This window comes from Lynx canadensis, chromosome C2 (genome assembly GCF_007474595.2).
Source record: "Lynx canadensis isolate LIC74 chromosome C2, mLynCan4.pri.v2, whole genome shotgun sequence".
NCBI lineage: Eukaryota > Metazoa > Chordata > Mammalia > Carnivora > Felidae > Lynx > Lynx canadensis.
In genome coordinates, this window is record NC_044311.2 from 12000317 (window position 1) to 12018289 (window position 17973).

At 42.7% G+C, this 17973-nt stretch overlaps 1 protein-coding gene across 1 annotated transcript in view; it reads left to right on the forward strand.

Annotated features, from left to right (window-relative positions):
• Positions 1 to 17973, forward strand: part of GADL1 (glutamate decarboxylase like 1) — a 168704-nt gene that overhangs the window by 39103 nt on the left and 111628 nt on the right. The window contains exons 4-9 of the mRNA XM_030330126.1: positions 578 to 668; positions 4124 to 4230; positions 4935 to 5050; positions 10799 to 10878; positions 11001 to 11055; positions 15837 to 15953. Of these exons, the coding sequence (XP_030185986.1) occupies positions 578 to 668; positions 4124 to 4230; positions 4935 to 5050; positions 10799 to 10878; positions 11001 to 11055; positions 15837 to 15953 (566 nt within the window). The remainder of the gene's footprint in view (positions 1 to 577; positions 669 to 4123; positions 4231 to 4934; positions 5051 to 10798; positions 10879 to 11000; positions 11056 to 15836; positions 15954 to 17973) is intronic.

Sequence of the window (17973 nt, forward strand, 5' to 3'; positions counted from 1 at the left end):
AAAGGCAGCAGGCTTTGATACCTGGACAAAGAGTTCAAATAATCCAGTGCTCCAGGGTTCTGGTTTGGATCTGGGTTGTTAGACAAAAGGGAGCAGATAAACCAGAGGTCTCAAGGTAGTGCCCAAGTTTTGCTTAGAAACATATTATTGTTCAGTAGAAATGGTTATGAGGTGGGTCTTCAACATGTGTTTCTCTTGTACACAATTAGAATTTGAATTCTTTTTAAAGCTGTTGCATAATTTACATTCAGTAAAGTAGACAAATCTGAAGTGCTTAGCTTCATGTATTTGTACCTATCTGTGCATGAGTAACCATCACCCAGAGCAAGATAGAGACCATTTCTGGCACTCCAGAATAGACAGTATAACCTTCGCAAAGGTACCCAGAATTCTAACCTCAGTCTCCGTAGATCCGCTTTGTCTGATATTGAATGACATCTAAGTGGAATCATGCAGTATATATTCTTTTGTATCCGGCTGCCTTTCCTGTCTGAAAGATTCCTTTATGTTACTGCTGTATAGATAGTATTGGTCTTTTTTATCGCTGTGTAGATGAATACTCTGTTTAAATTTACAGACCATCCCAGATTTTTCAACCAGTTGTATGCTGGACTTGATTACTACTCCTTGGTGGCCCGATTTATGACAGAAGCCTTAAACCCAAGTGTGTAAGTGCCATTTTACTGAACTCTTACACGGAGCATGCATTAGAGATGTTTTTTAAGTAGGTGAAGTTTTATTTTGTGAATTTCTATTTAATGGTTTCATTTGTACAGTGTCATCGTAAATAATGGAATGATACTTAGCAGTATTTTAAAGAGCCGTTTGATTTGATAGTGGGACTGTGACATGGTTAACGTAGGCATGGTTATCTCCACCTACCAAATGAGAAAATTGATAAAGCAACTTGTCATTCATTCCTGCATGAAAAGTCATGTCTCTGCCAAGTGCTGGAGGGATACACTGAATAAAAACAAACCTTGACTTTGCCTTCACGAAGCAAAAAGTCTAGTGAGATAGAGATGCTCCATGCAAATTGATCAAAAATATCCACACAAATTGATCTAAACCTTTAATTCACATATGAAGAAGACGTGCATGATGCTATAAATATAAGTGGACAATTTTCTTAGTTGGGAGCTCGGGAAAGTCTTCTCTGAGGAATTGACGACAAAGAATTGAAGAATGAGTATAAGTTAACTAGGTGAAAAGAGGCAGGATGAATTTCAAACAGAGGAGCAGCATGTACAAAGGCCCTGTGGCAAGAGACAGCGTTATGTACCTTATAAACTGAAAGATCAGTGCAGGTGTAGCTGAATAAGCTATGGGGAGTGTGATGGAGGATGTGATTGGAGAAATGGATAGAAACCAGATATGCAGGACTCAATGGGCCATGTTTGTGAGACATCCTAAGTACAAAGGAAAGGCTGTAAAGGTTTCTAAATCAGGAGGCACCATTTGCTTATTGAAAAGGTCACTGGAAATATGGAGAATGGATTGAGGGGACCAATCAGGAGGGCATTATCCTAGGCGAGAGAGGACAGTAGCTTGGACTTAGACAGAAGTGATAAGAATAGAGAGAAAAACATGTGTTTAGAAGATAAAACAGAAAGGCCTGGGTAATATATCAGAACTTGGGAATGAGGACAAGAAGGAGGTTTATAAAATGTTGCCTGGGTTTCTGGCTTTTGTAGCTGGGTTGACTGTCATTTTATTCATTGACACAAGAAGCATTAGAAGAGGGGACTGGTTTTCAAAGATATGGTAAAAAAAAAAAAAAAAAGGAAGAGCAAGAATTTAATTTTCAGTTGTGAGCAACTGAGTTTACAGTGACTTTGAGATATACAAGAGTATGTGTCAACCAAGCTGATATCTCTATGAAAAGTATCAGTTTAGAAGTTGTGGTGAATGATGATAATTGAAATGGTAGGCGTGGGTGGGATTCCTGAAGTCAGTAAAGCTCAACTCTTTCTGTTCATTAGAATCAACCTGGGACATTTCCAAAAAATGTATTGAGGCCCAGGTCCCAACCCAGACCAATTAAATCTGAATTTCTGTGGCTATGTCCCAAGCACCGGTATATTTTCAAAGCCAAACGAATGATTTTGATGAGCAGGATGAAAACACTTTGAATAAAAACAAATCAGGAGATGGAGAAGCAGTGTCTGCAGGACAGAGTATAGAGTGAGGATAGAAGCATAGGACTGAGCCTTGAGGACATCTAATATTTTACCATCGGGAGGAGGAAGGCTAGCCTACCATGGAGAGAGAGAGAGAGAGAGAGAGAGGGGAAGGAGAAAATCAAACAGGAAGGCATGGAAGCCATGGAGGAGAGTGTGTCTAGAATCATATGCTGTTGAGTATTGACTGAAGACAGAGGTTCAAAATTGTCCCCAGAACTGGCAGCATGGATGTCATTGGTGACTTCAGTTAGAGAAGGTTTTGTGCGTAATGCGAGATGATACCAGCTCACAGTGAGTAGAACAGTTAAGTAAGTGCTAGATAGGCCAGAAGAGAGAGTTAAATTACCCAACTCTGTGAACCTTTCCTTGTGGATCTTGGGTTTTCTACCTTCCTTCCTGGGTTCTTTTAGTTGAAACACTGAGAGGTTTACAAAGCGTTCAATTGCTGCTAAGCTGAACAATCCCCTCGAAATGGGAGGTCCTGAGAGCATCCCATGATGTCCTCTTCTCCTCTTCCATGCCTGTTCTCAGGTTCAAAGTTTGGCTGGCTTTCAAAGGCAGCCTTAAAATTAATTTTTTTAAAAAAGTGGATGATTATCTCACCATTTTTCAGGTACACATAAACGTATATACTTTTTCCCACACTTTTGCTATGTGTAAACTGGTTGCCTAGCATGGTTGGAAATAGAACTTGGATTGTTTGCAAGATGACATGATGTCTGGAGAGTGCTTGGCACATAGGGAGGTGATACATTGTGGTGTTCTATTTTGTTGTTTCGTTTCATTTCGTGTTTTTGTTTTGCCCTGTTTCCAACGTTTTCCCTTCCAGATGTTAAAATATTTGCATTAAATCCTGTGACTGTAAGTCTAAGTGTGTCTGTTTAACGTACATATTTAGAGTACCCATTTATTCAGATACACTTTAATGTACTGGCCCGATTGTCAGAGAAGGAGACTATAGACAGTTAGTCTCCGTCAGGTTATCTGGAGAAAGAAATGACTCAAACATCACAAAACAAGACATGGTCACCTTCCCAGGTTGGTTCTCGGGGAAACTGCTCTAGATGGAATTGACCGAGCAGGATGTGTATTAAGGAATGCCTTTGGGATCAACATGGGTGAGGGAGGGGAAGGCAGCAGGAGTGGAGGGAGACAGGAGTCCAGCTGTCATGCAGGCTCAGTGACGATCTTGGCCGACTCCGTGGAGATCTCTGGAGCTACAGTGGCCCTTTAGAGTGGTCTGGAGTTGGGTCCACGTGACCGTTACACCTCCAGCTAGCCCAGTTATAAGAGGAAAGGTTGTGACCTTGGGAAAGGTGGCTCCCTGAAGCTGACGCAATTCCCAAGGGGCTAACTTCGTTTCTCTGGCAATAGCAGCTCAGCCCAGAGCAACAAACCCTTCAGTGACAGGGGATTTGGGTAGTGCTTTGCAATAAAATCATCACCTAATAAGAGATGCCCCGCAGAGGACTTCCCATTTGCACAAACACAGGAATGTAATAGAGGAAACCCTAGTTGAGGATTCGTAGTTTCCATGTAGAATATCTAGGGCTGACTGTTAGGGTACTCATGGTTGTAATCTAGTAACACCTGGTTACCATGACAGTAACTCATAGCAGTGACAGCCACTGCTCATAGCTAATGTAAAAACTCTAGATGCACTGCCTTTATCTCTCCCTTGCCGTAAATTAAGACTTCTGAAGTAGCTTGCATATCCCTAAGGCCACCAGCTATTGGCATTTATCAAATCATGACCAGCGCTATCACTGACTGCACATGTCTCTATTTCCAATTGGATAAATGGCCCAAGACTCTACAGAGGCTCCACCCACAGGTCCATAGCCACTTGGTTTAATAAAACTCTGTGTGCATTTCTCGGGACACCAAAGGGATGGTTTGACTCTAGTCATAGAAGTGAAGTGTTTTTTATATCTATCTAGTTATACGTATGAGGTGTCCCCAGTGTTTCTGTTAGTGGAAGAAGCGGTTCTGAAGAAAATGATTGAATTTATTGGCTGGAAAGAAGGGGATGGAATATTTAACCCAGGTAAGTACAGCTAGTTATTGCCATCTCCTTTCCATTGCAAACATGTAAACATTTATTTATGTATTACGTGAGGAACAACTCATTGGAGATTTACATATTCCAAAAGGTTGGATATTAATGATGCTATTTGTTGAGAATCTGGCGTGTTCCTCTTCCCGGAGTGACAACATTTTGCATAAATGCTAAATAACTGGCGTAAATTTTGAACAAATAAGATATCTACCATTTAGGATTTATATCTAACAAATGAATGTATCTGCTCCTGGGAATTTGGAAGGGCTAGAAGTTTTTCAGTCAATTTTACTTGAGGAGATTTCTGAATCACATTTTGTTTATCCTACGGTCCTTTATTGGGACCGTAGATGAGCATGTATTATCATTTTATTAATCAGGTGACAGAATATTATTAACTACGAAGACTTGGGTACTGGCCCACGTCCTTAGATTGAAACTCTTAGTTTGGAAAAACTCTGGCATGAGAGAATAGAGCCAAACGCCAGTCTTTGCTGAGGTTGGAAATTGCTGGAACTGGAGGTTAGGAAGTGTGTAGGAGTGATGTGTGGGACGCGGCACTCAGAAGACTCTTCCGGAGATTTGTCATTAGACTAGAACAGCTACGGCCATTCATGTCTTGCACGGTGGTTGGCACTTAGGGAACTATACTTTCATGCTATAAATATGCCATTTCAATTTTGTTTTTGCAGGTGGTTCAGTGTCCAATATGTATGCAATGAATTTAGCTAGATACAAATACTGTCCCGATATTAAGGAAAAGGGGCTGTCTGGGTTGCCAAGATTAATCCTTTTCACGTCGGCAGAGGTAAAAAAATTATTTTTGATATCAGATACAGATTTTTCTGAGAATGCATTATTTAAGAGGGTTTGGTGTGTTTGGGGCGTCTGATATGCTTTTATCCTATCCACGTGTGACTAATATGCCTAAGTCTAACATCGTATTTTCTTCCAAAGGAAATTCTGATGGGTTTGATATTGTAACCCCTGGCCACTCAGTTTTGTACATCACCTTGATTTAAAATGTATAGTCTATCACATTTTTCTTTGAGAAAAGGGAACATTCCATTTGAAAGTGCTATCTCTTTCTGTGAATCTCTCCTTCGAGTGTCTTATTTATTAGAACTTATCAGCTATGTCAGAAGACTCACGTCTCCTCGTAAAACTGATGGCTTTGAACGGCTAACACAAAGGCTTTTCAAGAGGATAGGGAGGTATTCAGAAACAGTGACCATCACGCGCGCGCACGCGCGCGCGCACACACACACACACACACACACGCTTTCGTGTTGCCACAATCCCCTATCTCCTTTTACTCTCCGCCAAAGTAGGAGGTCCGATTTTAAGTAAGTGCTTTGGCTTTGAGCTAAGCTGCCTGGATTCAATTCCTGTCTCCACTACTAACTATCCGAGTGACCTTGGTAAGTTGATTAACTCCTCCATGCCTCAGTCTCCTAATTTGTTAAAATAAGTATCAGTTAGCTGTTGTATGCACCGACTTATCCCAAAGTCCAGCGGTGTAGAACTATAGCTATCTCTCAGTGCTTATGAGCCTTGAGATGGCCAGGCCAGTTCTGCAGCTCTTGGCTGAGCTCTCTTATCTGTCTGCGGGCTGGCTGCCCAATGGCCGATCCAGGAGTGGGCTTGACAGGGGCGACTCCAGTGAGTTCTGTCTGCTCCACGTGTCTCGTCGTCCAGCAGGCTAGCCCAGGTGTGTTGTCGCCACCGGGGTGCAGGTGAAAACAGCCTGGAACCCCACCAGGCCTCTTGAGTCTAGGCTCAGAACTGGCACATTTTCGTTGGTGTAACTATGTGACGGGAAGGAACCCAGATCCAAGAAGTGGAAAAACAGACTCTGTCTCTCAAGGGGCCTCGATGCAAAGTCATCTGGCAAAGGGCATGAGTACGGGGAGAGGTGAACAATTTGGGGCCATCATAGCAAGCCAGCAGGCACAGGAGCTCAGCAGTCACAGATGAGTGGGGTGTTCCAGGGATCGAATGAGTTAATGCACGTGAAGTAGGATCTGGCACATCACAGATACACAGAGGTGCTAGATTTAGTAGGAGGAGGAGACTTACCTAGCTACAGTAATGTGGGTAGAAGTACTACCCGCAAGCTGAAGTACCATCTTATCTGAGAGGGATTCTTATTTTCCTTTTCTCTTCTTGTGCGATTCCAGTGGGTGCCTCTGTCCATCCCACCACTGCCTCTTCCCCACATCCCTGGCCGGAAGAGTTTAGCTTCTGTTCCTTCTGTGATAATCCAAGGTCTCTTGTCCACCACACGAGGCGGGCAAAATCTATGAGTCCTCTGTTATTTCCGGCTGGGCTTTCCCGTATCTGTTATTTTCTTTTGAGAGCGTGAGTTATTAGGGTAGGAGAACCCCCATGTTTTCCTCTGTCTCTGTCTAACCTTTGTTCTGATTGGTTCAGTGCAAAGTGGGCAGCAAGTGTGGGAAGTGTCTGGAAGGAATCATCTCATCTAATCTGAGATTCTTAACTCAGCCACCTGAGGCCCTTCTTCCCAAAACCTTCTTGCGGTGAAGCCAGTGAAGAATGTTTGGGAATATAGTCATCTGGGGGAAATACTTGGTTCTTTGGGATTATTATGGAGTAGAGTTCCCCTCTCTGGGTTCCAAACTTCGGTATTTCCGTTGAAGGAAGCCAGCATATCGGAAATGCAAAGTCCGTTCTGCGTTTGAACGGCCACTTCCACGCCTGTGAAAGCGGATTCAGTAGCGCCCCTGCTATCAGCTCAGGGCTTTTACTCTTGCCTTCTTCATTCTTTGGTTTTACTAGAGGTCTTTTCTGGAATAATTGTTCTGGAAAAGGGGGAGGAATTCTACTGTGGAAGCCTAGAATAGAGATCATACCTGCAAGAGGTCAGTGACACAGGTGTAGCTAGCAGATTGGGAGTGAAAAGGTAGTGAAACCTCATGCAGCTGGGAAACCAGAACTAGTATGTTTTTAAACATCTCTGGTGGAGCTATATATGCAAAAAGAGGTAAGACATATGCCCTGGCTAACATGCCAGCAGATGATGGAACCAGAAACCCAAGAACTAGGGCCACGTCTTAGTTTACTCCGGCTGCTGAAACAAAATATCATAGACCAGGTGGCTTCAACAGCACACGTTTATTGCTCACAGTTCTGGAGGCTGGGAAGGCCAAGATCAAAGTGGTGGTAGATTTAGTGTCTGGTGAGAGCCTGCTTCCTGGTTTGGGGACCATCGTGTGCTCACGTGGCCTTTCTTCAGCTTATGCTTGTGGACAGAGGGAGATGTCTCTGTCTTCTCTTCCTATGAGAGTCTCACGCTTGTGATTTCATCCAAACCTAATCCCATCACAGTGGGGCTTAGGGATTAAACGCATGAATTTTGAGGGGACGCAAACACTCAGCTCACAACCACGTGAATTCTACAGGAAAACTCCATAGCTTTGAACACACCGTAGCTCCAAATGTGTATTTTCATTCCATCCATCCAGACCCTGCCTTGTTGCTCATTCCTTTCCCTGTTTCTGCCAGAGAGCCTGAAGTCATAGTATTGCATTATTTTCATTCATGTTTTGGTGATCACCTTCAAAGCAATCCATTAGTTAAAAAAAAAACACAAGAATTAAAGAAGGCTGTGTTTCCTCAATGGTCTTAAACCCTGTGTTAGTCTTTTTGCTATATGTCTCTTGCTTCCTTTTAGGTGCTGGCCCTTGGCCCTGTGATTATTTTGATTATCTGATTATTTGTGAGTATAAACAATATTAGGTGGTCTTCTTTTTCCAGTTTTTACGAGGCCTTCAGGGTAACCACTCCATCTCTGTCTTGCACCATCGGATGTAGATTATAGGCACGCTCCACTGAAGGTGTTTTTGCATACCGGAGGTTTTGACTGCAATCCAATTGTTGATGCGGACCTGGAACATCATAACGGAGCCACCTGCACTGTCAGTGTATCCATAGCAGCCTCTGCAGGCTGAACAGGAACCAAAGAGAGGGGACACTTGGAGAAAAGTAACAAAGGTCATAAATCCATGGCTTGATTAGCAGTTAGATATGAATTCCCCTGAAGTTATAGAAATCATAGGTTTGGAATTCAAGTCATCGTGGGAATCAGCATAAAGCAGCGATCATTGTCTGCTACTAAAAAGTGAGGGGAGGAAAGAAACTCTCCCCTCCCAGCCCAGCCAGCCGTTGGCCTAGCTCCTCTCTGGCAGGATGGGGACTGGGATGGGGTGAGAGAGGCCAGGTGCACTTCTCAGGGTCGTGCCTCCTCACCACCTCATTCACTGCCCTCTCCGTGGCCCTTCTCTCTAGGCAAGTGTGACCTGAGTTTGAATGTTATTTCAGGTGTTCTCCACAGGCGAGCAGGTGCTTCCTACGACGTCAGGCTGGGTTCCGACCCTGCTTTAGGAATTGAGCCAGCTGTGTGCTCTTGGAGAAGTCCTTGTACGACATCCCTCTCCCTCATTCCCCAACACGTGACCTGCACAGACCCCCCCCCCCACCGCCTGGAGCTCATTTGAGCATCGGATTAGTCAGCACCAGGAGGGAGTCCCACTGTCCGGAACACCATCTATGGGAGGGGAAAGCGGTGCTTCACCGAGAAGCCCAAGGTCACAGAAAAAATCCTTTCTGGAATCAGAAAGGAAAACGTCAGTGCAACCCTGTCTTTCATGTAGACACTTGCTGTTTTATCTTGATAGAAATAAAAGCCCACTGAGACTTTTGTGTCTTCTGTAGGACGAATGAAACCTGAGGGCAGATTGGGTCTTAGAATGGCTGACTGACTTCTTTTGCCGGAGATGGGAGCAGCCGCCATTTGTTTCTAAATGCAGCCGTTACTTCTGAACTCCAACCTTCTAGGTTTTTCCTTTCCTTGAAACTACTAAGCACGTCTAAAGCATTGCCTTCCTTTTTTTTTCCCCCCTTCCAGGGCTCTTTGCTTCCTCTGATGCTTTTAGATGTTTAGACTTCAGTTTCGCAGACATTTTTTTTTTTTTAATCTGTCCCTATCCATCTGAGATTGACATTGGACTATACTTTGCCCCGAAGTACCTAAAGATAGCTCCACTGAAGCTATTCTTGCTCTGATTACCGTTTTTTTACTCAGCAGATCCATTACTTTGGGACATTTTGCTATTTCTTAGGCCAAAGCTATGGGATTTTCCTTATTGGCAGATGTCCGTGGGATAGGCTACACTTTATTATTACGAGATCAATAATTGTTTGGTTGCCAGAGCCCAAGTCTCTGGTGAGAAATAATTCACCTTGGCTGTGTCACCTTAGCTGTGGTGGGCTGATGTAGCAAGTAGAGAATTAATTACATTTTCATATACATTATTACTCCTCAATATGCATATGTTCTTGTAACAATTTGAAATGAATGCATCCTACAGGCACTTGGCTGTGTCCTATTTGATACTTGGAAATTAATTATTTAGGCTGGTTTCATTTTTCCTGATGGTGTTACTTCTGCATTTATTTTTACAGAGTTAAAAAAAAAGAGCTTCCAATAAAACTCTCTTGACAAAGGAAGAAAAAAATTACCACATTTGAGGGAATATATCAAGTTAAGTGTGAAGGCATGACTACTCTTTTAATGTATTCATACCTACAAATTAAATTACTAAGGGTTTTTGGTACAATAATGTCCTTTCGCACCTTCATTTTTTCTGGCATGAGACAGAATTAATTGACCACCTGTCCACACTAATGTATAAAGAGTGACATCTCCAATGTTTGAATGCTAATTATTTTATAGGCTTTATGTAGTAGGAAAAAAAGTCCCAACAATCTAAAGCAAATACTACCATTTCCAGTAGGAAATAGGTCAGACCTAATATTAGAGCCACATTTGAGCCTCATTCACACCAGGGCTGCAGAAAGTAGTGTGTCCATAAATTACTAGTACTTTTGTTATTGTGGTGTTAGCCGCATTCCTGAATGCCTGATTTTGATCTTACGTTTGATACTGAGCCAGATTCGTCAAGTGTCTGATCTGCAGTTTGTAAGCCGTTGTTTGCTTTTGAGAACAATTAAATTCTGCTGTGGTTTGTGATTGCAGTTATTGAAGCAGAGTCTTGCTCCCTCCTTGGAGGGTTTTGAGTCAGCAGTGGACTAGATTCTGTTTCCATTAATGTTGAGTCTTATTATAGCGTCAAGAGAAACTTCTCTCGATGTTATGGAAAAACAACAGCCTCCAGTGAGCAAGTTTGTTCCCTATGTCAGGTTCTGTGTTAAGCCCTTTACATGTATTTATTTCTATGAAAAACAAATGAATTCGCATTGACACACCCACTTTAAATTAGCAAACTGAGGCTTGGAGAGTGTACATTATTTTCTCAAGGTTCCATAGCTGTAATTGGAATTAAATCCTAGTTTCTCTGATCCCAACCAAAGTCGATGTTTTCAACCACTATATTAAGTGACTACTTTCTGTTTTCTTTTATGGAATCATGTTCCAAGGATTGGGCTCAGCCATATGACTTGAGATAATAGGCAATAGTTTTTTCATGCTGTGTATTCATGTTTTCCTTTTTCTCCCTTGTCCCTTTTAATTTAGTGTCATTACTCTATGAAGAAAGCAGCCTCCTTTCTTGGGATTGGTACAGAGAATGTTTGCTTTGTGGAAACAGATGGAAGGTAATGGGGACAGGATCCGGAAGCCTGGTGGGCGGAGGGGGAATTCATACTTTTTAAAAAAGCAGTACCAATGTCTGTTCACTACTAAACATAACTGAACATCTCAAATCTGTGTCTCTTAGAGGTAAAATGATACCTGAGGAACTGGAGAAGCAAATCTGGCAAGCCAGAAAAGAGGTGAGAGGGGAGAAAAAGAGGGAAGGAGAACGCAGGCATGTGTCTGGATACAAAGGAGAGAATTGCAGCAGCCGGACCCGTTTCTGTGTGTGGGAGAGAGAAGAGAGCTGGTTCTGGATAGCACTAAAATAGGGAAACTCATTTACAGATGTTCTATTTCCAGGTGCTTGGCTGTCCATGTTCTGTGCACTTTCTCAGATGTTCTCATTCCCAGGTGGCTGGAGCCTATTAAAACACTGACATCACCGTATTCTGGATTCTTGCCTCGAATTAGCCTTCAAAGAAGAGCCCAGCCTCTCCAGCAGGACCCCTGTAGCCACTCTCCTACCTAACTACTGCCTGAGAATTCTATAGGCCAGACCAGTTGTCTCTGGGTTGCAGTCAGAATGATTTTGATTTCTTGAGCAATCTGCCCTCCCAGGTTGCTTCCACGCGAAGCCCATGGCATACCCATCACCTTATTTGGGGTATGGGCCTGGTATTTCAGCTCTGGCAGAATGTCCTCCCTTCCTTAGCTGCCAGAATACATTAAAGCTGACATACCCATTGCTGGGAAGGCAAGGCCTGGCCCCCTCACCTGCCATATGCCAGCCAAGGCTGGCCCTGACACCTGCTTTTTGGGGGCGTGGTTGTCTTGGTGGCCGCCATCTTGCTTCTTGGACCCAAAGCCTGCTGGGTTAGGTGCACCTGCTTCATTGTTTCCCTCCCATCCCACCACAGCTCTCGCTGCTCTTGGAGCTTCAGGCTATTCCCCTGTGTTTCCAGAATGTAGTGACGGCATCAGGTTTGCAACTGCTGTAGCTGCTGACAACCAGAAAGCCCAGCCTTGAGCTGGGATAGAAGGATCTCCTCATACGAGTTCACACTCTAAGAAGGATAGGCTCTTTATTTGTATTTTTTATTTTAATCCTTTTCTGTTATTTTACTCTTCGTATTTTTAATTTTTCCTAAAAACCACCTTATCACCAGAGCATGCTTGCTCATTGCATTTGGGTTGAAATTCTGTACTTAAAAATTCTGCCTTTACTACAGGTGTACTGGCTTTAGTTGTGTGTCCTTAGATCTATATTTATCTTTTTTTTTTTTTTTTTAACATTTTGATGACAAGTGGGCTTGATAGCTGTCTGGTGAGACAGATTATCAGATTTCATTCACTCTCAGGTAAAATTCTATATGACAACCTGCTTGTTCTGCTGTGAGCCACAGATATTGTGTTCTAATTTTATCCTTTTTCCCCTAGTTTTATCTTTTTTCTACATACGTTCCTATCAAAGAGAACTTTGTTTATGTCGTTAGTGCTTGTCTGGGGGCGGGGGGGGGGGGCGCGCGGAAAATCGATTGTGTTTTCCGTATGGTTCATAGAATTCTTTCCTTCCTCCTTCCCCACTCTCTTTTCACTCTTTCTTTCTTTCTTGAATTTTAAACTTCTTATTATGGAAAATTTCAAATATATAAAACCTAATATAATGAGCCTCTCTATACCCATCATGCAACTTTGAAATTGTCAACTTCTGCTCTGTTCTGTCTACACCCCACCCCCTTCCACTACCACTAGATTAGTTTGAAGCCAGTCTCACACATCGTATCATTTGATCTATAAATAGTTCAGTATATCTGTAAAAGGTATATACTCTCTCTTTATTAAAAAAGAACACACACACCATTACAAGAAATAATTTCTTAATATCATCAAATTTTCACTCTATATTAAAATTTCTCCTATTGCATTTTTTAAATAGTTGGCATGTTTGAATAAGGATTCAAGGTCCATATGTTGCATTTGGTTGATTCATCACACAAATCTTTTCTAATCTGTAGCTTACCCCTCCTCCTTTTTTCTCTCCCTGCAATTGATCTGTTGAAGAAACCAAGTTTTTTATCTAGAGTTTTCCACATTGTGGTTTTTGTCGATCACATCAAGAATTTGAGAATCTAAGTGTTCCCTTCCCTATACGATCCATCTGTTCTCTATATTCCCTGTAACTTGACAGTGAGATTTTGAGAGTCAGTGAGACTTAGGTTGGGATTTTTACCAGGAAGGCTTCTTCACAGGTGGCGTTTTGTCCTTGAGTCGGGACACATCTCCTGTCTCTTTTTGTGCTGCCATTGATCCGTGGGTTCTGGTATTATTGGTCCGTCAGTTACAGACGTCTGCTTCGGCTTCTCACCCCATGAATTTTGCTGCCATGGATGATCTCTGTCCACACCCATTATTTCCTTAGGTGATGTTCTAATTCATTCCCTTGTTCCTCCTTCATTTAATGGCAGGCTTACTACCATAAAGAAAACCTTCCCTCACTCCTGTTTGGTTTCCCAAGAGGAACCGTTGGCACAGTGAGGGCAGGATAAATGTTTTATTCTTTCTCCTTATTTGCCGGTTTTCATATTAATGAGTTAGTTGCCTAGCATCCCCTAAAGATAGCCAAAGCGACTTTTCTTCTTTAGTATCATGAAGGATGCATGCTCTAGCATATTTGATGGGTTTTATTCTGCTTCAGTCATTAGTACTTTCATTGTTCAAATTTTTGTTTGTTTCGACAATGAAAGTACATGGAAATTGACATATCCTGAAGTTGAGAACTTGAAAAGACGAGTTTTGAAAAAGTGAAAATCGCTTTAGGGACATTCAAAAGTAGGGCGATGGGGTGAGAGTGGGTATGTTTCCTCAGTTTTCTTTCAAGTTAGTTAAAACTTGAGTCTGGATTCATCGAGGACAAACCTTGTGTCTGTTCTGAGATAATACCTGGCGATTAGCTTCTTTTTCCAGTAGCTTCAGACCTTGCTCTTCTGTTTCAAGCTTTTAACTCGTGTTGCTACAGATGTGGGGCCAGCGCGTCAATTTTTTTTTCTGCTGGGATTCAGTTCCCTGGCCCACCACAATCCATTAAAAATCTGTTGAGCAGTGACCTTTATTTGACGCCATTACAAAGATGCTGAAAACCATAGGAGCATCAGAAGTTCTTATGAAAAGATCAAACTCGTATAACCACGGGATATTCGAAAGTGCTCTTGTGTACGAGTGTTTTTAGTGACAAACTTTCGTAGGGAATACACCTCATCAGCAGCACGCAATCAACCCTGTTCCCACTGAATTTTCTCACTGATAGCTTGAGATATGAGAAAGGGGAAAAAAAATGGAAGGTTAAATCCAGATTGCAAAAGTTTAATTTCTGGGCCTGATATTTATAGCTAGATTGTTAAAAAGGTGAGGAAAACTCATTAATAGGCTATAATAGCCTGCAAAGGTATTTTTTCACAACTGTTCAGGGTGTCATAGGGTTTATAAGGAACAGTCCAAACATGAAAGGCACCTTAAGTGCTTTTAGGAAATTACTTTTTCTCTTAATGATTGATGTAAATCTGGTCTCATTTTATTTAGGTCACCGACATGATAAAGACGTAATCTGTTGGTAGTTGATCACAGGGAAGAATTCCTAAAGCCTATGGTTCCCCAGGGTCTCTGTCCCCTACTGGCCCTGCTCTAACAGGTTTGGATGGACTGGATTCCGTGTGTCACCAGTGTCTCCCCAGATGGCAAATGGAGTCATTGTGTACCATCACTTTGTTTCCCGTGCATCTCAATTTAAAGAGGTGGACCAAGTGTCTTTGCCCTGCTTCTCTTTCCACTGAGAAGTAACGTCCTTCTGTCGAAGGTCAGCTAAATGGGAATGAGTCAGGTTCAGCCGGAACACCACCTGACATTAAATGGGACGTAAGAACAACTGAACTTCAAGATAAAACAGAGAAAACTATGACTCCATCCTAAATGGAGGTAAAATTACTTTTATAGGCAGTAAACGTTCTTGTCACTTGTTCCTCAGGAGCTCCAGAATCTTCGGATTCTCCCTGCTTCCTCCACCCCTACTTCTGTCTGCAAATTTTCCCTCCCAAGTCACTTCCACAGTGAGCAGAGCCTCTTTGCTGACATACGGGGATGAATCTATGAGGTAAACAACCTCATGTGCTTCCCTCTATCTGGCTCTCTGAAGTTCCTTATGGGGCCAGGGCATCTGGCTTGCTTGGCTACAATTGCCATTCATCTCTGCGTGTATTCCCACAGTCTCCCTCCCCCACCCCATTTCCCTCGGGCACCTGTTGGCTCTACAAGATGTAGCCACGGGCTGTATGAAGAGGCATAATCACGGTAGGAGTGATGCAGGTTCTCTTTTCTAGCACTTTCTAATGGATTTCTCTGTGGGGCACCCATCTTGGCAAGTGTCTCCCAGTGAGGTTACTTTATCCCCTCGGATACCACTTTGTACCTGAGCACACACTCTTTGTTTTGTAGCTCTGCTTACTTTACAAAGTGACAGGCAGACAGGCCTCCACGGTTCGCCCCTGGAGCTGCTTGTTTTCCAGTCGTCCTCCTGGTTATTTTGTGGAGGCGCAACAACGCGGGCACCCAGGCCCCAGTGACACGCCCCCAAAAGGAGTTAGTGATCGCCTAGAACGCCAGCCTGCCACTGGGCAGAGCATCCTCACTTTCCATGTGGGAAATCTGAGAGCGTAAAATACTACGGAAAGAAAATGAGAATAAAAAGGGTTACGATGAGTATCAAGTTGGGACCAAGGACTCTTGCTGTCACAGCATTGTCCCAGTTTCCCTGACCTCTCTGAGATGAGGTTGCGGAGAAGTTGAAAAGCGCTCTGCAGGAGCGGTCACCTCCGACGGGACGGAACCCCGTAGATCTCTGGATGTATAACCATTCTGTTTACCATCCTGCTACAGGACAAACGTAGTGGTGATGGTGACAGTTCTTGTCTGTGGGTCCTCCTCACAGGGAGCAGCTCCGTTTCTCGTCTGTGCCACCTCTGGGACCACCGTGCTGGGAGCCTTTGATCCTCTGGATGAAATAGCGGACATCTGTGAGAGGCACGGCCTCTGGCTTCACGTGGATGTAAGTGCATTTGTCTGTACCCATTGGTTCAACTTCCTCGTCTGTTTGCCGCTGCGGTGGGATGTCTTTCATGTTCTCAGAAACTAGACGTGAGGTCCCAGCTACTTTCATTTGTGCATTTCTTTCTTTAAAAAAGTTTTTTTTAATGTTTATTTATTTTTGAGAGAGAGAGAGAGAGAGAGACAGAGTGTGAGCGGGGGAGTGGGGGGGAGCAGAGAGAGAGAGAGGGAGACACAGAATCTGAAGCAGTCTCCAGGCTCTGAGCTGTCAGCCCAGAGCCCAACGCGGGGCTCGAACTCATGAACCGCGAGATCCTGACCTGAGCCGAAGTCGGACGCTTAACCGACTGAGCCCCCCAGGTGCCCCAAGTGTATATTTCTAAGTAGGGGAAATATATATGTCATTTTCCATAAGGTAATAAAGGAGAAGATGCCAAGACTTGGTGTAAATTTTGGTTTTGCTTTCCAGATTCTATTTTATTTCCTCTTCTCCCATGAACCATTTCCTCTGGTCCCTTTAATCTAGTACTGTCATGATGCAGGTGTGGTATGAGGGGCACACTGAACTCCAGAATCAAGAGACTTTGACTTTGGGTTCTAACCGGTCTCTTCTTCATTGTGACCTCACCCGTTTGGGCTTTGGTTTCATTTATAAAGAGGGAGATAGCTGATGTGGTCTGTGAGGTATCTTCTAGCTCTAAAATGGCATGATTCCAATCAGCCGGAAAATGCAAAAAGCTGCATTACATAATTGCCTGCTATAATTACAGCGGGTTTTGTCTGGATCCCTCGTAGATAATTATTTGAGAGGGACTGAGATAACTTGCATTCTTCATAATTTTCTAACTTAAAGAATGGACTTTTTTTTCCCCTAATTAATTTTGTAAGTCCTGGGGCTCTTCATAATACATTTTCCCTTAATTAAAGGTAACTCTTCAAATTCTACTAATCCAGGGTTAATCATTTGAATTCAGCCGGTTCTGAATGCTTGTCGAGCTTTTGGTTTTCCTTTTCTTTTTATAAAACGAGGAGTTAATTAGTTTGATTCAACCTAATAGAGGTGATGGTTGAACATACTGATGACACCATAGGGAACTTTCTTCTGGCAAGTGAGTGATTCATATCCTCCTTAGCAGAAAAATAAAGAACGCTATTTTTGACTTTCTGAACGGAAGGTAACTAAGCATTTGGGGGATATACCTACACACAATTTTATAGTTTGTATGATTTTATGCTTTCAAAGTACAGTGCCTGTGTTACAGAGAGCATTTTTCAGCAGCTCAAGGCTTTCATTAAGCATACGCTAATATTTGGTAAAAGCAGCAGTAATGTAAATCTCGCTAGAGTCACCGGCTCTATTAGTATGCCGATGGCAACGCTTCAGGTAGATTATTTGTGACTTTAAATGGGATTGTCGCATTTGTCCTTGTTCACATTTCAGCTTTTATCTTATTGATTTTTATAGACTTAGGAGAATAATACATTCCGTCCTAAAAGATAATATGAAGTGAGTACTTTGTGACTGTGGAAATACGGGGAAAAAATCAAGTATATCAGCAGTTATACTTAAAAATTCCGTTCTCATAAAAGAAACATCAAATATGGATTATGTAGTTTAGGGAAAGCAGAGCAAGTACAGCAGTTTCTAAATTGGGAGTGAGATTAAAGACTTAAGAGAGGCTCAGAGAGAATTGTGATTTATAAGTATGAATGAAAACCTCCCTAGATTTTCAAAAAAAAGAAAAAAAGAAAAAAAAGAAGGTTGACATTTTTTAAGGAAACACTCTTATAAGAGTCTTTAAGCCACACAAATTATTTGATTTGCACCTAGTAGACATCTAGTAGTATTAGACAAGTTGGACTACGGTTTATCTGACCTGTTAACGAGATTAGCTCCCACACTGACACAGTGTTCACTCATGCTTTAATATCCCAGGCTGGGAGTACCCCGGGTGGTCAGTGGGTTAAGCGTCTCACTCTTAGTTTCAGCTCAGGCTGTGATCTTGCGGGTCATGAGTTTG